Here is a 22,961-nt window from a genome sequence, read left to right as displayed (position 1 = left end):
GAAGAAGGTGTTATAGCCATCAAAACTTTACAAGAGCAGCAAGTACTCTTAAATGGTTTGCCATCTTTCTAGCCCCCAATGCTTCAACATAAATATGAAAATACATATCAAAAATAAATAAACCTTAAAAAGAAAAAAATTTGTACACAAATATGTGTACTTTGAAAGTAAAGAATGTAACACATTTTATGTCTTCTATAAGGTGATTTCATATCAGTGATCTGTTGTATATAACATATATATGCTATCTTTCCTAGATAGAAAGGAGGAGATGAAGGAGAGATAAACTTGTCTTTGGTATGGTCCCAAGTGTGGGATGAGGAACGGTCTTGTGTGAGAATAGATGTTAATCCACTAGAAGACAAACCACCTCATGTGGGGAGCTTGATTGTTTGCAGCTGAAAAGATCCTTGAGCAGACTGTGGGGGGAGATACATAAGGGAGCCAGAAACAGGAGGCAGGGCCTTTGGAGACTTGGGATAGTTTTGGCTGTTCACCGCTCCACTTTGAGATGCTCCCAGAGAGTGCCGCTCAAGGAAAGCTTTGGAGCTCAGAGCTCCTGCTGAGGTTCCGGGTTCTGGTTACTCCAGGTTCCAGCAAAAAAAAAAAAATGTGCTGATTATGCCAAGAGAGATGTTCTATGGAACTGATATCCTTACGGTTTTGTTATTCTGTAATCCTCTTCTCCTGTTGTTCCGTTAGTCGGATTATAAGGGATATTAATAAGTTCATAATAAAATATATTTGTTATGAGTATTGAGCGTACAGTGATCCTTCTCGTTAATTGAAATTTATTGAGAAATAAATTAGAACAGAAGACTAATGTGCTTAAATGGTTGACTTGAATGAGGAAGACACAAAAGACATGATGACTAAGATGTGGTTATGAACAAGGTCAGCTGATGTTCTGTGAGTGGACTTGATCTACCATGAAATGCCTGTGAGTAGATAACTCACCTGTCTACCCTGGATACTTTTAATAGCCTCCAGGAAGGAATTATGCTATTGGGCCTTGGGTGATATCCATATCCACAGATTCTTACATTCATTGGGCATAGATATTGCCCTTTCGCCTTTTCTAAGACACCATCAAGAAGAGGTAAAATTGAGAAACTGTGATGCTCCCCAAAGCAGAGACAGCTGCTATGAGAATCTTGTACTTTGTGAACCTGAGGTGAACGTGAAGATGGAAGGAATGGGCACCTGCTGTACTACAGAGAGAAGAACACGAGGAGCTCTGAGGCTCACCTGGTTGCACACAGGCTTGTACTTGAGCCCCGGCTTGTTCAGGATCATCTCCAGCTGCCTGCGGTTAAAGTTGGACACCCCGATGGACTTGGCCAGTCCTGCATCCTTACACTTCTCCATGGCCTAGAGAAGGAGGATTTATATAGGGTCAGTGTATACATTCATCAAAGCGTGTGGGAACGTTTTACACCACACCGACAGGAACTGGAGTCATTTTGGGATGAAGAGCTCTCAGCTGAGGAAATGCCTCCCCAAGATTTGCATGTAGGCAAGTGTGCAGGGCATTTTAGTAACTAGTGATTGATGTGGGCGGACTCAGCCCACTGTGGGTGGTGCTACCCACTCTTCCTTGGCCTCTGCTTCAGTTACTGCTGTCTAGGTCCTTGCCCTGTTTAAGGTTTCCTGACTTCACTCAGTGATGGACTATGATGTGGAACCATAAGCTGAAATAAATCTTTCTCTGTTCAAGTTGCTTTTGGCCATTGTGCTTTATCACAGCAGTAGAAACCCTCACAGAGACATTCAGTTAATATGAATGAAAAATGGAATTGTTAAAAGAACTGTCTAGAAATGGCAATGTATATCCCTGAAAAAGTCTAAACACAAAGTCCTACAAAGTATTTTAAAAACTAAACTCAAAGAAATCAGTCTAACTTAAAAATGTGTTATGAGACTGAAGAGGTAGTTAAAAAAAGAAGAAATATATGTGGTTAAGAAATACTTTGTAGATTATTCAATAGCCACAGCTATCAAGAAAATGCAAATTAAAACAATTTTGAAACTTAATCTTAATTCACGCAAAGAAAACATGCTGGTCTAGATATGGAGAAAATGGAACACTTGTTCACTGTTGGGACAGGTGAAAATTGGTACAAATACTAATGAAATTGATTTGGAGCTTCCTCATAAAGCTAGAAATATGTCTACCATAGGATACAGCTATACACTAGAGGGATATCCTCCTGCTAGGATACTTTCTCATTCATATTCATTACTGCCCCACTCACATTATCCAGGCAATGGAACCACCTAGATTCCATCAAGGGATAAAAAGGTAAGTTAAACTTGCTCCATATACACAATGCAATTTTAGCCATCTGTAAACACAAATAAAGTTATTAAATTAGCAATTCCTATTAAAATCATCTTGTATTTTGTAAATAGATAGAGCTGGAAATAAATATTCTGAGTGAGACACCCCAAAACAAGTAAGAGGAATGTCACATGTTTTCTCTTATATGTGAATCTTAGCTTTGAATCTTCAGATATGCATTTAAATTAGAGCATATGTAGAGGTCAGAAAACAAGAAAATAGCCACTGAGGGGTAGATTTTAAGGGAGAGTAGAACAGAGTTGGGGTGAAAGCAGAATGGGGAGGAATGGAGGGAGTTTTAAGTGGTGTAGGGATGGGAAGGCAAAGTAGAGAAGGCGGTGTGGAGGAAATAACCAACTCTGCAGTCTTAGGAAAAAGTCAAATGGGAACCTACTACTGATAAAAGCTTTCATATACACAGATGTGGAGATAGAGGGAGTTTAAAAGGAGTTACTCCCAAAGTGGGGAGAGTACCCTTTCTAGATACCATCAAATAAAGATGGTATCTTCCGAGACTACCAAATCAAAAGCCAAGTGTTGTTGGTTAGTCCCTTCAAATCAAATATTTGGTCCCTGGAGTATTATAACCCCTTCCCTTCAATGATACAAGTTATTATCTTTGCTCTTCAGTATGCTCCATAACTTGATGGTAAGATATTATTGCTGCTGATACCATGTAGTTAACTCACGGGACACAAAGAAATAACTCTTGTAGTGACCGGTTAGCTTTTAAAGTGCTGGAAGGTGCTATGTACACTAATGAGGAATAGAACTAATCAGCAGTCTTACTTAGCTGTACACTCTGTGAGCTTCAATAATGGTCAACCTTGTAAGGTATGTCCATTGGAGCAATGTGGCCACAGCTGCTTTTGGAATTACTTTCTGATTGGATTTAAAGATGACTCCACAGGATATACCTCATGTCTAGTACTGTTAACTGAACCAAGAATCTGCAACTGGCTAGGTCATAGGTAAACAGGGATCGCCTACTACCATTTTGCTAAATGGATATACTGGTAAACTACCCACTAAATATTTATCTTTCTATAGCCCAAACCTTGCCAGAAAGCTTTATGCAGTAGATAGCAATTAATACAACCTCACAATTGGTCAAAGTGTAGAACATAAGAGACTGTGGGTTGCTTAGCCCTAATCAGAAATCTGTATCAACGGTCCTTCCCTAAGGTCAGGGATCAGCATAAAATGGGGGTAGAAAGATAAAAAAGTCTCACAGGGAGTGGAGGACTGCTGTGACACTGATTGTTTTTATGTCAAGGTTTTATACACATGAACTCACAGCAGCTGTACTTGCATGAGAAACTCACACAAGGTTAAAGCCTTCCAAAATTCCAACATAGGTCAGATGGGTCTCGTAGACTCCCACCCCTAGCTGAGGCACTGTTGTCGATTGCAGCCTGCTGGAGGAGGGAGAGTCAGTTTTTGTCACGCTCAGCTTCTGACAGCAAGCCCATCTTACAGGGCATCACTGCTGCACAGGCAAGCAGTCCTAAGTGGACTGACTCGGTGGGTTCACAGAAGAGCACATGCGTTGGAATGAGAGTGTTGATGTGCAGGAGTTGGAGTGGAGGATGAATGAACAGATATGATTAAAACACACTCACGTATGATAATACTTCAGCGAGCTCTCCCTCTCAATTATATTCCAATCTTCACTTCTGTTTCTCTCTATTTAGTCACATGTTCTGTCCCACGGCGTCAGGGAAACACCTGTGACCACAGCATGCTCTCTAGACTCATGGGTGCGTACTTCATTCTCAGAAGTGAAACTTGGAACTCTGGGTTTCTCTGAGGCCTCCCCTTTATTTACTCACCTCCCATGTAGCACAGAGATCTACTGTGTCAAATAACAGTTTTCCATTTTCATCTTTTGGGTACATTGCGTCTGATGGCTGTAATAAAAGCAATTGTTATAGAAATGTCAGCAAATACATGCTTCCCTCCACCCCCCCCCCCCACTGCAATGGCCTTAGGAATCCATTGGAAATGAGAAAGTAAGCATCCATGAAATAAGTGAAGTGCAACATCATTTATCATTTGATTAGACAAAGTTAGTTAGGGTATGTGATGCAAATGACCTACCTTAATTGACACTGGGTAATGGATAAGATAGAGATCAACATAGTCTAGTTGAAAGTTTTTCAGTGATCTTTCTAAGCCAACTTCAACCAGTTCTGGCCGATGGAATGTACACCAAAGCTGTACGGTTAAAGAATGAAAGTTATCATAAAGATAATCAGAATTGAGAAATTTCATAGTGAGTACAAAATAATAACCCCAGGGCATATTGTTTATTTCAGTTGAGCTATGTGATCTGATCTATCTATGTGAACTTCAGAAATACTGGTCACTAATAGCCAATCCAACTATGGGAAAGACACCACTAAAGGGATAAAATTTATCAACTCACAATGTTCAGATCTATAAATCATATATATATATATATGTTACAAAGATAAATTTCCATCCCCTTAATTTTGTGGAAATATGTTAGCATTTCTTTATTAACATAAATCATCATAAATGTGCTATGGATGGTTAATAATCATTGAATGCAAATTTTCGTGAATTGGATGGATGTCATTTAACATTCCATGAACTCTTATATTTTCAGTAGGAAATAAAAATATTAATATTTTAATTGTTCAGGATATGCTACAACACCCAAAGGTATAAGGAAAACTCGAAATTGGCCAAAATTATTTCTGAATTCACAGGTTAGACTGAATCATGCTGCAATATCCAGGGATAAGAAAAGCAAAGGAATTGAAAACCATACATTTGTAGAGAATAAGAATCCTATGTTTCTCCATGATTTAAACTGAGCCTTAAATGTGGATAAATGTTATGCTAATAAGCACATTTCATAAAGGAACTATGTAATTTTAGATTTTTTATATTGTATTTCACTAATTCATACACTAGCCTTCTACATGCACAATACCTTTGTAGTGAGAAATATGTCTTCTCTCTTCACAACACCATCTGCAATCTTGCTTCGAATAGCCTGTCCTGTCTCCTTTTCATTTTGGTACACATAAGCAGAATCAATATGGCGGAAACCAGTATCTATTGCTATTTTAGTAGACTCAAAAGTCTTACTCTTTGGAACCTAGAGGAGGAAACAAGGGGATGGTTTGGACACAGATGACCCAAGAGGTGTAATTTTGAACATCATCTTCAAGCCTTTTATTTATTATTTATTTATTTATTTATTTATTTATTTATTTATTTATTTTTTGGTCTTTTGAGACAGGGTTTCTCTGTGTAGCCTTGGCTGTCCTGGACTCACTCTGTAGACCAGGCTGGCCTCGAACTCACAGCGATCCGCCTGCCTCTGCCTCGCGAGTGCTGGAAAGCCTTTTATTTAAATGACAAGGGATTGGTTTCTAGAACTGGAGTTCACACTTTGCTTTTCCATAAGGCTTTACAGAGCTTCCAATGAGCAATACTGACATACATAGGCAGAAGCAATCATTTTCTCAGTATTTGTTGTGGGGTATTTACCAGAGAACCTTGCTCGGACACAGGTTTAAGTAATGCAAGTATTAGTCAGCCAGTGACTACATTGGATGTTCAGGATTCCAGTGTAGCACTGAGCCTTCTTCAGGGTGAGCTTTTAAGCACAAAAACCCTATCCTGAGTTGAGGTCAATCAGTTAACAAGAACAGTCATCCAGAAGCCGAACCACAGAAGCCAAATAGCTAGGCTAGTTCATTTAGAGACTTCAATAACTATGAACTTTGCTGGATTAGGCCTTTGTTTTAGTTTTGACAGGTAGTGCTTGTTTAGTCTTACAGCCTGAATAGCACTTCCATCAAGGAGTCAGTTGTAATAATGTCTGGGGTCCTGTCACATTCCTCATTGGTTCTAGAGAGTGAGTCAAATCATGAACTCATCCTGCTTTAGTTTAAGATATATCTGTCTTTTTCCAGTTCATGTCTGAGGATGGTTGGACCATGACCCTGTCTTCATTCACTTAGTGTACACAAGATTCAGGATAATGTAGAGGGGCAAGGAGTGGCAGGCCCTAGGGACTCAATGAAACAATTCTACCCACCCTGAAATGGTGTCTTTAAAAACTAGCAAGTACTTTTATCCTCCACAAGAAGGCTGGGTCTTGATAAAGTCAGCTTTTTTCATAGTTTGCTGGGGTGTTAGTCTCTCACTTGGATCCATTCCTGGGCAAGAGCTCTCTGTTTTAGATTCATTTGAGCACAAACTTGCCATCTGGCTGAGATATCCCATGTCATGTTGTCCGAGTCTAGCTTAATATACCTTTGTTGGAACAACTCAGAAAGTTTTGTAGACCCCAGATGAGTAGCTGGTGAAAGTTTAGTCACTCAATAGTCCTGCCAATTGTTTCTAGGAGAATGAGCTTTACCTCTGGTGTCCTCCATCAACCTGTGCATTTGAGCTGTCCTCTTTCTTTCTTTCTTTCTTTCTTTCTTTCTTTCTTTCTTTCTCTTTCTTTCTTTTGACATGGAGTCTAAGGTCATGGTATGTCATCAGAATATCAACATGTCCCTTTGGTCTTAAGATTGTTTTTTTCAGCTCCCAGGTCAGAAGCCCAGCAGTGGAGGACAGCAATTAATGGGAGACGTAAATAGCCTCTAATAGGGTCCAGATTTTTAAAATTTCATTTATTTCCAGACACAAGAAGCCCCCTTTCTCTATAGATCATACTTTAAATATAGCTGGTAGTAAAAGCATACTGACTGATGCTCTGTGCATATGGTTGTAGACTTTCCTTTTCCCCATCTGAGAGTCTGAGTCTGGGGGACATGGCTTGTTTAAAGTAACAACTGTAGCTCTCATGTACTTGGTTTCATCTTTCATCTGTTGACTGTCATGGATGAGCACCTGAATCATCAGGCAAGACTGTAACTGAATAGATGGTGGTGATTTTCTTAAACTAGACTTGAGGGTTGGTCAGGAATAGGGCTTGGTACTGGGTCACACAGTCATTAGATAGCCAACGTTCTGGTTCTCCTCAGAGGAGGGCCGCCACTGTTTCATGGGGTGATGTAGGTATAAGATTACGATGCTCAGTTAACTTTTTGCTTTCTTTTATTAAATTAGCAGGTACCACTACAGCTATTAGACAAATGGGCCATGCAGTGGCTATAGTGTCCCATCATTTGGACAGGTATGTCATAGAGCATTTCTATGGCCCCAAAGTTGGGATTAAAACCCTTTCCTCTTTTCTTTAGTCCCATTCCAGATTAGGGATTATTGCCATGCCCCTAGTATTGGTGGGTAGAGGTCTTGCTATTTCCACATCTCTGGTATTCAGAGGCAGCAATATTCACCTGCACCTAGGAAATCTCAAATCTGTTACTTAGTCTTTGGAGTTAAGATTGGAAGAATGGCAGTGATCCTAATCTAAATGTGCTTCATTTTCCTCCCTTCAGTTAGTAGTGAAGTTATGTTTCAGTCTACAAAGTTGGGCTTTCTTAGGCAACAGTTTGTAGCCAAAGGTTTGTAACTCCTGCGGTAGTCCCTCAGTGGCCCTTATATGCTCTATTTTCCTAGGAGACCTCTGATAGAGGGAAAGAACTATGTATTTAGTATCTTTAAATCCTGGGGCAACCTGGTCTAATTATGTTGCCTGCTGTAATCTTGCACTGGGTCTGATTATTTGACAGCAAAGATGGAGTGACTCGCCTCTGACAATGAGAGGTGGAAGAATGCATCTTTCAGGCCCAAGACAGTGCATACCTACTTCTCTGGAAGGATCAGGTTTATGAGAATCAGAGGTTCCAGGTTTCATCCTAGGCAGGAAAGGTGTATTCTAGGGTGGTAGGCAGGACACTAAGGTGTCTGTCTGCCTGTTTAAGCCAGGAAGTATGGGCTGTAATTTTCCCTTTTGATTCCTGGGCATTGAGCATTATTTAACCTGGAGGTAGCTGAACTCGTTAGGTGAACAATTATAGAAGCTTCATGGTGGGCCAATCCCAGGGTGTTGAGTCCTGACAGAGGGTGAGATACCAAACTTTTGTTTGGCATGTCTGAGTCTAATTGCATCTCATCATCAGAGAAGGTGACAGCAGCTTTTGTTTTATGCAAATGGTCTTGTCCTAATCAGTTCTGTGTTGTTAAACACTCTTTGAGCTACCTCCAAGAACTGCGGCCTACTTCTTGTGTTTTTAATAAGTAACTTTAGTAACTTTTTTTTTTTTTAAATATCAGGGGCTAACTGTAACAAAGGAAATCTTTTTAGTAGCTGTCTTTGGTTCTTTAAAAAGGACCTGGAAATTGTTTAAGCTCTCCTTGGTCAGTGTTGGACAGAAGGGAAAATCTGTTCTGTCCATATTGTATTGTCTTGCAGTAACCCTCTTGCCCAGCCCAAGAGGCACTTTGCTGCTGTTGTGTTTGTTTTGTTCTGATTACTTGTTTTCATTACTTTTTCTGAGAATGGTGGGTTTTACAGATTATTGGTTAAAAAGGACAGGTAAGTCATGAAGTTTGAGGAAGGAGTGTAGCTTTCTCTTTTCCTTCAGGCTCAGGTCAGCAAACCTTTTCACCTTTCCCGAAGCTGCTTGGAGCAGGTATGGAGCAGAGAAGAGGCAGTGCTCAACTGGGGGAACTATGTCCCCCTCGCTGTCAGCACTCCTCTTAGATGTCAGGGGCCCTGGATGAGAAGCCTCGCCTCTTTTCCTCTCTACATGGAGGCCTACCCAGACCATGAACAGGAGTCAAAGAACAAAACAAGCAAATACCTCTGGACGCTGAATCAGCAACCTCGTCTTAACTTCTTGTGTGTCCAGACAGAAGGCACCTTAACCAAATTTACCTCTGGAGGTTACAGACCAGGTGACTTCCTAACTGGCTTCCTTGGGGATGTAGGTGTCAGACCTCCTGAGACTTTAGGCAACGATTAATCAAAGGGATCCCCGGGGGATGTGGACGGAACAGTTTAGGTTCTGCACCCCCTAACAGTCCCTTGACCACCGCACTCTTCTCTCTCCAAGTGGTTCTGAGACCACCAATGTCTTGAGATCTGGTCACTGGAATCTCTATAAATGGTGCAAGGCAGTCACCAGGGAAGACTGCTTGGTGTTGGACCATGTTAGCTGACTAGAGGCTACACTGTGGGTTCAGGATTCCAGCGTAGCACAGAGTGTTATTCAGGGTGAGCTTTTAAGCACAAACCCATATCATGGGTTTACACGCTTCAGTTAACATTAATAGTTAGCTAGAAGCAGAGCTACTGAAGCAAAAAAAAAAAAAAAGCATAGATGGTACATTTAGAGACTTTCCCATAACTATAGACTTTGACAGGTTAGACCTTTGTTTTAGTTTTGGCAGGTGGTACTGTCTACATGTTGATTTACAGCATGATTGGTACTTCCTTCATAGAGTCAACTGTGCGGAGTCTGAGGACATACTATGGTGCCTGTTACTTTCCTTCCTTGCTTATGCATGTAGAACAATAAATAGATGCCAATATTTGTCTTGGTCTCTTTTTATTAATAATAAGAATTCGGCAACCAGGAATCTCTTTACATACAGGAATCTGCAATTGTAATCACCCCTTATTTAATGCTCTGACATCTCCCCTGGGGTCTCTTCTTCCTCCCTCCCTCCCTCTTTCCGTCCCTCCCTTCTCTCTCTCTCTCTCTCTCTCTCTCTCTCTCTCTCTCTCTCTCTCTCTCTTTTACAATGTAATTCCTGGGTCCTGGGGATAGAATTCTGGGAAAGAGTTTTAACTTTTTTCTGCTGAACCATCTTGCCCACTCATGTGTTATTGACATAGTAATATTAAAGAAGAATATGAGCAGAGTTGAAATCTTCCTGAAAGGAAGTGTGGGAGTAATGCAGTACAGGTTTTTATGAGAATTCTTCCAAGGAGTTTTTATAGAATTTTTCAAAGGAAGGTGCAGAACTTTCATTCCGCCAACCTTGAAATAAGAATGTGTCTATATTTCATGAGAGATGTGTCTACAAGAAGATCTCTTAAGTCAGATCCTAAGGTTTCTCTAGGCACTGATTTCCTTCACTCCTGTGGTAGCACACAGAACATTCTGCTTGTCCAAAGGAAACCAGATTCCCACATTCACTGCTAGCAGAGGCAGTCAAGACATAGTTAATATTCCTAATACTTCCGAAATGGAAAACAACAACTAGATGTCAGTAAGAGTGAGATTGGTAAAAGGACTTGAACTGAAAGCTACTGTGGTTTCAGTGTTTGGAACACAGACCTTTACTCTGTGTCACAAAATAAATTACAGGTGGGAAATGTTATAATCTACAAATGCGCATTTAGAAATGCTAAATTACCTTCATCCTGTGAGGGGTTCTCTTCATTTAAAGCACAAATTCTTTCTTTCCAGAGATCAGTCTAAGGTAGAGTTTTATATTATTGTCTTTTATTTACATTTGGACAATGGCTTGAATGTTTATTTCTTAAGGGTAAAGCAAACAATGGAATAGATTAATTCCTATACCGTTTAATAACTTTAGAAACTCACTTTTAATAAAGTTACAGTGAGAGAATGGTGATTTCCATGTTCCTCTTCTGACAACAGCCTTCCTGCCTTAGCTGTGTGCAATCCATCCAGGGGAAACTTTAGTGAGATGCTTTGTTCTGTCCCTCACACTACGACAGTTACTGCACAGCAGCTGTGTTCTTCTATCGTCCTCACAATTATACAAGAGGTCTGAGTATGAACGCTAAATTCAGTTAACTTGTTCTGTGGCACACAGCTGAGTAGGACAAGGAAGATCTTAGACTACTGGTCTGTGCTACTAAGTTCTCTACTTTGTATACTTCATATTGTATTATCGTCTTCATCAGCACAAGAGCCCAGAGCTCACAGAAGCCTTCCCTAAGACTGAAGCTTTCCCAGGCCTGATGTTTTACAGTCATGTAAATTTCCCACAGTTGTCTGTATTACGTGGGAAGTTCTACTTATATCAATTTCAACATTATTATTACTTGCTGGAGACTTCCCTGCAGAACAGAACAACTCCCCTACCAATTACTCTACGCTTTCATTTCCAGTAAATTTCTTTTTTTATATAAAGATTTGTTTACTTATTATGTATACAGTGCACATCAGATCACATTATAGATGGTTGTGAGCCACCATGTGGTTGCTGGGAATTGAACTCAGGACCCTGGAAGAGCAGCCAGTGCTCTTTACCACAGAGACATTTCTCTGGCCCTCCAGTTATTCTCAACACACTCATTTTTCTAGTGTTTTCCCCTACTGTGAGCAAGGAAGAAAGATGCCCTGAACTGCAGAAATAAACAGATAAACAACACCCAAGTCAAGGAGGCTATGAGGCAGTTCTGTCGAGTCATGACTCTCATGTTTAGAAGGAAGCTAAGACATGAACTAAAACATAGAAAACGCAGTACCCAGAACAATCAATCACCAACGGCATAATGAGACCCTGTTAGGGTAAGCTCTAGCTATTTTAATTCTTAACATGGAATAGCCCCAGCTAGCAAAATCTGAGAACCAGAGTTGAAAAAAAAAAAGAGTTCAGCTCCCACATATCATACGTCAGCTTTCTTTTGACACCCTCCACTCCTAAGCCCGCATCTTTCGTTACCTCTGGATTTTGGGCAGTGCCGTAGCCCAGCACAGGCATGGTGTGGCCATCATTGAGTCTCACACAGCGCTGTTGGGAACTCATTGTTCCTCACTCCTCTGATTGTGCACATGTCACACATTTTTTCCTTTAGTTATGGAGGGTTTAGAGGAAGGGAGGAGTCTATTGCCAAGAATCTGTCCAATCCTTAGCCACCAGCATTTGGGAGGACAGAGGCTGATGATACAAAGCAAATGTGCTTAAGGGTCAGAACCAGTTTGAGTTACATGTTTTGGTTTTCTACCATAAGGTAGAGCCATTGAAATGGAAACTATTAGTTTTAAATAACTTTTCTCTTTATGATCTCCATATTACTATAGGCACAGTAATGTTGAATAACTATCAACAGTTAGAAACCATCATAATTGTTTTTAACATTATGTTTTCTTCTCCCTCTCTCCTCCTCCCCTGCTTTCTCTCTCTCTCTCTCTCTCTCTCTCTCTCTCTCTCTCTCTCTCTCTCAAGTACACATGATGGGATGGAGACATCATATCCCTTGAAGGTGGAGTTACAAGTATTTGTGTGCTGCCTGGTGGAGATGACTCTCTGAACTCTGGTCCTCTGATAGAAAGCAAGCTCTCTTAACCATAAGCCATATTGCCAGCACTGAAATTTTTTTGGTCTTGGTATAAATTGTTTTTTTGCATTATAGTTAATATGGTTATTAATTGTATATTCCATAAAAAAGTAAAATATTTTTGTAACATACACAGAAGGGAATAAAGAATAGTTTCATACATTACTACTCACTCGGGTCCAAAATTTAAAAACTATTTAAATTATGTCAAAACATTTTCAGAATTTTCTTTTTTTTTTCTTACTATTTCTTACTAAATGTTCAAATACATATTAGAGAATCAAGCAGTACAACTGGTATTCAGTGAACCTTAAATATTAGCAATGGCTGGAAATCATTAGCAATGCAAACAGATTCCTAGAACAGCTAGCAGACAGGCACGCACGCATACAAGCAGGCACACCACAGAACACAAACCTCAGTTCTTTTTTTACTTCTCTAAGGAGGTAAAGTCAGAAAGGTGTTAAGGAAACAAGTCAGTTATGTCTCAGGATAGTTGCATAAAGCTCTACAGAATTTCAACCTCATCTTAATTTCAGGAAACAGAAGTCTATGCCCCACTCACCCCAAAAGCAAGAGCATCATTTTATTTCTTATTAACTTCAATGTTTGAACTTCTGAGGCAGTTTTGTCTTTGGCTAAAGGGCACAGCTTTTTTGGTTTCCTTTCAACTAGACATTCGTACTCTCAGGCTATGTTTTTGCTCAGAAGCACTAGACATTGCTTCAACTTGTGGTTAATTTTTCAAGCTCAGCTTGACGCCTAGCTGGGCACTAGACTTCTTGAGTGTAGCAAAGTGTAGCTGCATTCTTACACGCTTCATTCATCTCCAATATATTCTTTAAGGATGCTAACCCTTTCTTCTTCCGTGTGACGATTCCCAAGTTCTGCTATCTGCGTCAGCTACTCTTCCCCAACTAATCATTAACCCAAGCTGCTTTGCTCACCATTCCACTCTCTGTTTATGCCTTCCTCAGAATGCCTGTTTCTTTTTAAAGTTCCAATTCATAGATGTTTTTTCCTTTTGCTTAATCAAAGGTTCAACTCTGGGAATTTCTTTCCTCAATGTCTCCTGCTTTTCATATGCCATTTGTGTATCATAAACCATTGAATAATTTAGTAAGGAACAATTTTTCCTTTTTCCCAGGTTAATGTGGCTTGCTCATCTGAGACAATCTTATCTTTAAGCACGCATTGCTGGCCAGGTATTACTGCTTGGTATTGGCAGAACATGTAGCTTTCTGTGCTCAGTGATCTTTGGAGAACTAAGAAGAGGGGAAGAGATACATGAAGATCAGGAGAGAGGAGAGCAGGATGAAAGCCACCATCATGAAAGTAACAGGTGGCCTCTCAACAGCTCATGAGCTCAGGGGTCAGAGAGATCAGATCTGTTGGCTCTGTTGTTTAACAATTAAACTTTATTATACAACCCAACTAGCCTACACAAGAGGGGAAAAGGTAAAGTGAAAAAAGAGTGAACCTTCCAGTATCCATTCCATGGACAGGTTCCTGGAGCATAGATGTTCAGAATTGTGATGTCATCTTGGTTGACTTTACCTTTTAGTATGAAGTGTCCTTCCTCATCCCTTTTCATTAATTTTGGTTGAAAGTCTATTTTGTTCGATATTAAAATGTCTACGCCTCCTTGCTTCTTGTGAGCATTTGCTTGGAATATTTTTTCCCAACCTTTTACCCTGAGGTAATGTCTATCGTTATGGGTGAGATGTGTTTCTTGAATGCAGAAGAATGTTGGATCCTGTTTATGCACCCATTCAGTTAGTCTGTGTCTTTTTTTTGGAGAATTGAGACCATTGGTGTTGAGAGATATTAATGACCAGTGACTGTTAAGAGTCTTAATTTTGATGTTGTTTCCAGTCAAGCGTTTGTGTAGTTGTGTTTTTGCCATGTTTTAGTTATCTATTTCCTGAGTAGTTTTGGTTGTAGCTTGACCCTTTGGGATGGAGTTTTCCTTCTAGTACCTTCTGTAAAGCTGGATATGTGGATAGGTACTGTTTGAATTTGGTTTTGTCATGGAATATTTTGTTTTCTCCATCAATGGTTATTGATAGTTTTGCTGGGTAAAGTAGTCTGGCCTGGTATCTGTGGTCTCTTAGGGTTTGCAGGATCTCTGTCCAGGCCCTTCTGGCTTTGATGATCTCTGCTGAGAAGTCGGGTGTAATTCTGATAGGTTTGCCATTAAATGTTATTTGGCCCTTTTCCCTTGTAGCTTTTAATATTTTTTCTTTGTTCTGTATGTTTTGTGTTTTGATGATTATGTGACGGGCAGTTTTTCTTTTCTGGTCAATTCTATTTGGTGTTCTGTATGCCTCTTGTATGTTTATAGGCATCTCTTTCTTTAGATTGGGGAAATTTTCTTCTATGATTTTGTTGAGAATAGTTTCTGGGCCTTGGAGTCTGATATCTTCCCTTTCTTCAATGCCTATTATCCTCAGATTTCTTCTTTTCATGGTGTCCTTAATTTCTTGGATGTTTTGTGTCAGGAGTTTTCCAGATGTGGCATTTTCTTTAATGGTTGTTTCAAGATCTGTGATTGTATCTTCTAGACCTGAGATTCATTCTTCCATCTCTTGGATTCTGTTAGAAAAGCTCAGCACTGTGTCTTTCGCCTTCTTTTCTGAGGCTGCACGTTCTTGCTTTTCTTCTGTCTGTGTGTTTATCATTAAATCCATTTTCTTCTTCAGTTCTTGAACTGATATTTTTATTTCTTTTATCTGATTGTTTGTATATTCCTGAGTTTCTTCCATTGCCCCTTTATAGGTCTTCAGAGCCTGCACCATTTTATTTCTTTCTTTCATCTGGTTTTTTGCATTTTCCTGAAATTTTTCCAGTTCCACTCTATGTGCTTCTTTTATGTCTCTCACCTGTTTGTTGGCATCCTCCTGTATTTGATTATGAAGTTTATTTGTTTCCTCCTTTAGTATCCTCATTACTAAGGATTTGAAGTCATTTTCTTGTATTTCCGTTGTATTTGAGTTCTCTGGGTTGTTTTGTTTGGGATAGCTGGAAACTGGAGAAGCCATGTTGTTTTGGTTTTTTTTGCATATACTTTTATTCTATCCTTTAGACATCTTGCCATCTTTGTTTTTGTTGGATAGCTTCCAGAGTTGGATGGAGGGAGTCTGATGATAGATTCACTTGTTTTCTCATGACTTCCGTAGGCTGGAAGCTCTGATACTTCACTGGTGTGGATGACAGGAGGCTAGCCCTGTCGTTTTGGACTTTCACAGCCAGTGATCCTCAGCTCCCCTATGCTGTGGGTCCTGTAATCGTTCTGGGTCTCTATATGAATGTTGGGTCAGGCCAAGGTATCCACAGCCTTCTGGGTTCCCTGTCAAGTCCAGCCAGGGACACTGGGTCCGAACCACGCGCAGAGCTCAGCTAGATTCTCAGGGCCTGAACTGTCTGCTGAGCTCAGCTAGGGATTCTGGGCCCAAAATGCACACAGGGTCCAGCCAGAATTTTTGGGCTGGGACTGTGCACCGAGCTCCGCTGGGGGCTTTGGCCTAAAGTGCGTGCTATGGTCAGCTATTGACTCAGGTCCCGAACCATCTGCCCAGCTCAGCCAGGAATTCTGGATTCAAACTGCACACTGTGTCCCACCAGAGTCTTAGAGTTGGGACTGTGCCAAGGCTCCCCTAGAGTCTTTGGGCCCAATCTGTCTGCCAAGCACAGTTAGGGACTCTGGCCCCAAACTGCACGCGAGCTTCACCCGCGTCTCTGGGGTGGTATTGTGCACTGAGCTCAGCCAGGAACTCTGGACTCACACTGCACGCTGAATTCAGCCCAGGACTCCGGGCCTATACTGCGTGGTTAGTCCAGCCAGAGTCTTGGAGCCGCCGAGCCTGTGTGCACAGCTCAAGTAGAAATCTCTGGGCCCAATCTGCCCAGCAAGTCCAGCTAGGGCCTCCAGGCTGAGAACCGTGGCTGTGCTGAACTGTTGCTTAGGGTGAAACTGAGTGATCTGCCCAGCCTGCATCACAGCCGGAGAACTATGGCTGCGCTGAGCTGGTGCCTCCGGTGAAACTGAGTGCTCTGCCCAGCCTGCGTCACAGCCAGCGAACTGTGGCTGCACTGAGCTGGTGCCTAGGGTGAAACTGAGCTATCCCCACAGCCTGTGTCACATCCAGCAAACTGCGGCTGCACTGAGCTGGTGCCTAGGATGAAACTGAGCTATCTGCCCAGCCTGTGTCACAGCCAGTGAACTGCGGCTGCACTGAATGGGTGCCTAGGGTAAAACTGAGCGATCTGCCCAGCCTGTGTCACAGCCGGAGAACTGCAGCTGCGCTGACCTGGCGCCCAGGGTGAAACTGAGCTGAAGGTTTAGTTGGAAAAAGGAAAAGTAAGAGGTCTATGAACAAACATCAAGGGTGTGGTAAGAAGCCTTTTGAAACTTATTAATGAGCCTCACCACCACCACCACCACCACGAAGTGGAACTTTCTGGATTCTTAAAAACTCAGTTGTGTCATGCAATGTTTTTCCGGAAATTGCCTTGTGAGAGGGCATGTATTGTTTTTGCTAAAACAGATACATGAGAGGGTGTGTGGTGTTTAGAGAGACCATAGACAGAACCACACAGATGGTTAGAGGACGCTTGTGCATCGCCACGCAGGTGTAATGCTTCACTGGTCTTAGCTGGGCTTCGCTTCCCAAAGAGAAGTGCTCCAGAGACCTTCTCATGGTACCCGTGCCAATTTGGTGGGGCCTTGTGGGGTTGGCTGGGTTGTGCCACCGCTACGGATTCCTGCTGCTGTTTGGTGTTTAGTATTGGACTGGACTGCTGGTATCCTTACAAGGCAAAGTAGAACCAGCTCAAAGAAATATATCTAAACATGTCCACAACCCCTTTTTCCCATTAGTATTCTTTCTCCTATTCCTCTGGTCAGTGGGTTAGAAGTGAGGTGTTTAAGAACACTTAATAAAGTAGGTTTGGAAAAATCTAAGCCTACCCCCTCCCTCAGTTTATTTTTAATTTTTCACATATACATTTATTTTTATTTATTTTATATTTTACATGTACATTTATTTTTTTACATATACATTTAATGCTCTGTTTTAAAGCTAATTAAAAGTATAATTAGAAAGTAAAAAGGAATTTGCACCAAGATAACCCATGTAGTGTGCTTTAGAGATACAGCTCACTGAATGAGAGCCTCAGTGCTTAGCATAGTTTCCCTCTGTGTGAGCTATTCAGGAAGATCCCAGAAACACCCTAACACGATGCAGGGCGTTGCCAGTGTTCTCCATTGTCCACTATGACCAGACAGCAAGACCTTACTACTGAATACACCGTGTACTTTAGCTACAGGACACAGATAAATTAGTTTTGAACTGTTGAGGAAGCTTTTTACCCTCTAACTAGCTTTAACAGTGTGGGTGGCTGGGGAATAAATCAGTGGTGCTATGAAGGCCTGGGTGGTGAATGTTACAATAATGAGCTGTGAGGCAAGATGTGTGCACTGTGCAACAGTGCTCAGACTATTTACGGGGGGAGGGAACCATCCTCTTTCTTGATTGTCTTTGAAACTTCCTCACAGGATGAAATTCATACTTGGTCCTGTAATCATAATCAAAATCCATGGACAAGAAAGTCACAGGCCCTGGAGGAACATCTACAGATTATGTGTGTCTAAATGGTTATGATGTGAAGCTACTTTCTAAGCTTTTATGCTACAGATTTGTGCTATTTCCCAGGCTTGGTCAGAGAAGCTACTTATTGTAGTGAGTAGTGGTTTAATACAGAGATTCATAACTATTCAAATGCTGAGAATATGTACCTCTCTTTCTGTAAGCCTCAGGAAACACCTTCACAAAGGATTTAAAAAAAATTAAGAGCTGGAGGATGAGTGAAAGTTCTGTGAAATGTTGTAGTTTGAATGTAATATGGTTGTGGCACATATGAGCAAAGAGTCGCTGTGGTTATTTACACAAGAACAAGCCAGTTAAATTTTTTAGAATGGTGAAAGATCTCTTGAGGTCCCACCATAGCTAAAGAGCAATTGGCAGTTGATAACTGTGCTGAGGAGGAGAGATATTTTTCTTTGGGGGATGTAGCTAGTAGTAGTTACTTGTGTACCAGTGGATATGTCCATCTCCATAGATAAGAAATTATTTTATATATATGGGTGATTTTTCTACATGTATGTCTGTGTATCTCATGTGTACACATAGAGACACTGGATTACCTGGCAGTGGAGTCTTAGGCAGTTGTGAACCCCAGCATGTATGCTAGTAATCAAATATGGTCCTCTGGAAAAGCAGGCAATGTTCTCACTACTGAGCCATCTCTCAAGTCCTCCATGCACACATTAAAATGAAAAGAAAAGGCATTAAGTTAGGAGAGATACATGATTAGGTGCCTTAGGGAAAGTTGGAGGGGAAGAAGGGGTAGATAGAATCAAGATACATTGTGTACATGTATGAACATTTCAAATAATAAATATTATTTTAAAAGTAGACATGTATAACATTATTATTTAGTATTTGGAAAAATTGGAACTATCCCAAATGTTCTTTGTCAGGATGTATGATGGTGCTATAATGCATTAGTGTAATAACACAGAAATAATTAGTGATAAGTGTGACTTAAAGTGTCAATGATGGTACATAATTTAAAGCCACTAACTGTGGAGAAGAATAAAACTGGAGAAGAAATAATTTGGGGATGATCAAGAACTTGTCACTAGTATAGCCAGCTATCACAATATGTTGCAGAAATCATCAGTAAGAAAAATAGTAATTTGGGTCAGAAACTCCATTTTAGATAAACATAGGAAGAAAATCACAGAAGGAAGGAATAAGGGCAAACAAAATAATCTTTCTTTATTAATTTTTCTAACAAGTATTTATTTAAAATAATATCAAAATAATGTCCTTTATGATGGAGTACATGTAAATAAAATAAATTATTTTTACAAGTGTCAGAAGGAAAGAACTGAGAATGCTCTATTATGAGGTACTGACATAATGAAGTGGTATAATGTTATTTGATTGGAGCCTTTAATGAGTTGTAAATTAATATTGCGATCTCCAGCAGAATTACTAATAGAAGTACCAAAGAAATGTAGGATAAAACAAAACCGATCACACGGAAGTTGGACTAGACAAACCAGCAGAAGGAAAAGAGGCTAGGAGGAGTCCCAAGAACCGGAGACACAGGAGTCCCATAAAAATAGTGAACTTAAAGCTACAATACATATGCAGAGGAGCTGGTGAAGACCCACGCAGACGGTGTTGAACGTGGGTCCCCTCTGTGGCTCAGGCCTTAAGTTTGGACTGTTATTGGATGGCCGATCCTACAAGCTCTGAGCCATTATTGCTGTAGTGTATCTTGCAGGCAGGACAGGTGCTGGGTCAAAGGATTTGCGGCCTAGTTAATGTCCCAGTCCCACCTCTGGAAGCCTAGCCTGGTTATAGAGGATGGCCAGTTAAGGCTCCCTATCCTCCATTACTAGGAGTTCTTTCTAGAATCACCCTTATAGGTTCCAGGAAGTTTCTACTGCACTAGTTTCCACATCGCTCCTTAAATGTTCACCTACTCCAGTCTTCTCTCCCTGGACTCTGTCCTCCCATCCTTACCTCTCCCCTCTGATCCTCCCTGTTCCTAGCCTCACCCACTTCCAGTAAACTCACAAAAATCTAGTTTATTTCCCCTTCCCAGGATGATCCATGAGTTCCCCTAGACCTCTTTTTCTTATATAACTTCTCTGCGTCTGTGGATTGCAGTATGATTTTCCTTTATTTAACAGGTAATATCCACTTACATGTGAATATACATCGTGTTTGTTTTTCTGTTCCTGGGTTGCCTCACTTAGAATGATTTTTTTCTAGTTTCATTTTTTTTGCCTGTAAAATACATCAACAGCTGAGTAATATTTCATTGTGTAAATGTACTATATATTTTTTATTAATTTATTCTTGTTACTTACTATATTTTCTTTATTCATTTTTCAGCAGAGGAACATCTAGGTTGTTTCTAATTTCTTGCTGTTATGAACCAAGCTGCTATGAACATAGTTGAGCAAGCATCCTTGTAGTAGGATGGAGTATTCTTGGATATATGCCCAGGGGCGATATAGCTTGAGATAGATTGATTCCTAATTTTCTGAGGAACTAGATATTGATTTTCATAGTGGCTATATGAGTTTGCACTCCCACCATCAATGGAGGAGTGTTCCCCTTGCTCCATACCCTCACCAACATAACCTGCCATTTATGTTATTGACCTTATCCATTCTAACAGGCATAAGAAGGAATCTACAGATAATTTTTATTGCATTTCCTTTATGGTTAAGGATGTTGAACCTTTCTTTAAGTGTTTCTCCATCACTTGAGAGTCCTCTAGTGAGAATTCTTGGTTTAGATCTGTACTCAATTTTTTAATTGGATTGTTTGGTTTGTTGATGTCCAGTTTCTTGAGTTCTTTATATATTTTGAATATTAGCCTTGTATTGGATGTGGATTTGGTGAAAATCTTCCCATTCTGTAGTCTTCTGTTTTCTCCTGTTGATAGCCTCCTTTGGCTTACAGAAGCTTTTTAGTTTCTTGAGGTCTCATTTATTGTCAATCTTAATGCCTGTCTATTATTATTCTGTTCAGGAACTTGTCCCCTGTTCCAATGCAATCAAGGCTATTCCCTATTTTCTTTCTCTTTTGTCTATTTTTTATTTAAATAATTTATTCAGATTACATCACAATTGTTATCCCCTCACTTGTATCTTCCTCTTCCCCCTCACTCCCTCTTTCACCCTATTCCCCTCCCATAGGCCTGTGACAGAAGGGGCCTCCTCCCTCATCATAAGATCACAGCCTATCAGGTCTCATGCAGATAGCCTGCTTCCACTTTCTCTGAGTGCCACCAGGCCTCCCCATTAGAGGGAAGTGGTAAAAAAAAAGGGGGACCAGAGTTCATGTCAGAGGCAGTCTCTCCTCTCTACACAACTTTGGAGAATGCACTGTCCATTGGCTAGATCTGAATAGTTTACTGCATGCATTGTCCTTGGTTGGTACGGTAGCTTGAGCAGACCTCCCTGGGTCCAGATGCACCAGCCTTGATGGTCTTCTTGTAGGGTTCCAGGACTATCTGTGTCCTTTTATCTCCCCATTCTCCCATACCTCTCTCACCTGGAGATAGTGGTTGCTCATCTTACTTAGGCTTTACAACTGCTTGGCAAGTTTTGAAGCTTGGTCATACCTGCTTTACCACAGTCCAAATGAGTAAGAGTGCATAAGACAGAGACTCAGCTGTAAATAAATGGGCCCATGAAGGTAAAAGCAGAATTTTTTCCATTATAGACACATTTCTCCCACAAAGTTGGTGCAAAAACATATTAATAGTTGAAAACAAAGGCTGTACTCATCAGAAAAAAATTTCTGAATAACAAATTAGAGAGAGAAATTAACTGAAGTCTAATTATCTTTTCCTGAGTTCTTCATTCAACATACTTTTAATGATTAGACTTGTATGGGAACTGATCAGCTTGAGTTCATGGAGCCCAATTTTAATCTGAAACAACAAGAACTTGGCATCGGAAATAATGTTAATGAAGATATGAGCACCAAGGCCTTAGCCCAGATCTGTGAGCCACTATATTTTCCTTTGATGTTTGTCAGGACAGGTCAACTTTAGAATAATAGAAATATGATTTTTTTTCACAACAGAAGAGAGAACTATGCTCACATCTTAATTAAATTTATGAATTTATGAGTGCATATATATACATACGCATATACTATAATAGTGACTTTTTTATCTCTTGGAACTCATAGGACAGTAACTTACTGCTGGGTACTTGGTGAAATTTTTGTTGGTGAAGCTGTCATTGGATAAACTCAGTTATAGGCACAAAAGAATACATGAGTTTATCATATAACATTATGAAGATTTTAATAATTTATATAAATTGTTTTCACAATAAAGACATTTACTTATAGGCATAACAGTTTTTCATGTTGTAATCTCATGCTCATACAATTTCTTTATAATTATCGTATAAATTCTTTGTATAATAAAGATCTTTACTATGGCATAAAATTTTTCCTGTTGTAATCTCATTTAAAACTTCGCTTTCAAATTCTTACCATATATATCCTCAATTTACAACAGAAGAAGATCCACCATTTAAAAGCACCACTTACAAAATAAATTTGGAGCTTGCCCTACCATGGTTCTTTCTCATGTAGCATTGGCTAGAAATGGATCACAGCCTTGTGGGAACACAGAGGAAGGGGGTGCAAACTGTCAGGATGAGACCTGATGGGCTGTGGTCTGACAGTGAGGTTGGAGGGCCACACCTGTCAGAGGTCTCAGGGAGGGAAGTAGATCGGAGGGATAGGGAGGGTGAGATCAGGAAGATAAGAGCAAGTGGATTGCAGTCTGGATGTAATGTGAATTAATAATAAT

General features: G+C 40.4%; 1 protein-coding gene across 4 annotated transcripts in view; it reads right to left on the bottom strand.

Annotated features, from left to right (window-relative positions):
* Positions 1-22,961, bottom strand: part of LOC311597686 (aldo-keto reductase family 1 member C1-like) — a 59,568-nt gene that overhangs the window by 6,326 nt on the left and 30,281 nt on the right. For 2 of the 4 annotated variants that reach the window (XM_084781914.1, XM_084781915.1), the window contains 4 exons: positions 5,304-5,471; positions 4,442-4,558; positions 4,174-4,251; positions 1,249-1,371 (listed from right to left, as the gene is read on the bottom strand). In XM_084781914.1, the coding sequence (XP_084638040.1) occupies positions 1,249-1,371; positions 4,174-4,251; positions 4,442-4,558; positions 5,304-5,471 (486 nt within the window). Of the gene's footprint in view, positions 1-1,248; positions 1,372-4,173; positions 4,252-4,441; positions 4,559-5,303; positions 5,472-11,923; positions 12,059-22,961 lie in introns of those variants that run through there. The other 2 variants (XM_084781917.1, XM_084781916.1) reach the window with 2 other exon arrangements.

Source organism: Acomys minous (genome assembly GCF_964271855.1).
Source record: "Acomys minous genome assembly, chromosome: 5".
NCBI classification, from domain to species: domain Eukaryota; kingdom Metazoa; phylum Chordata; class Mammalia; order Rodentia; family Muridae; genus Acomys; species Acomys minous.
Note: the sequence above shows the minus strand (reverse complement) of the source record. Positions and strands in the feature narration are given on the sequence as shown.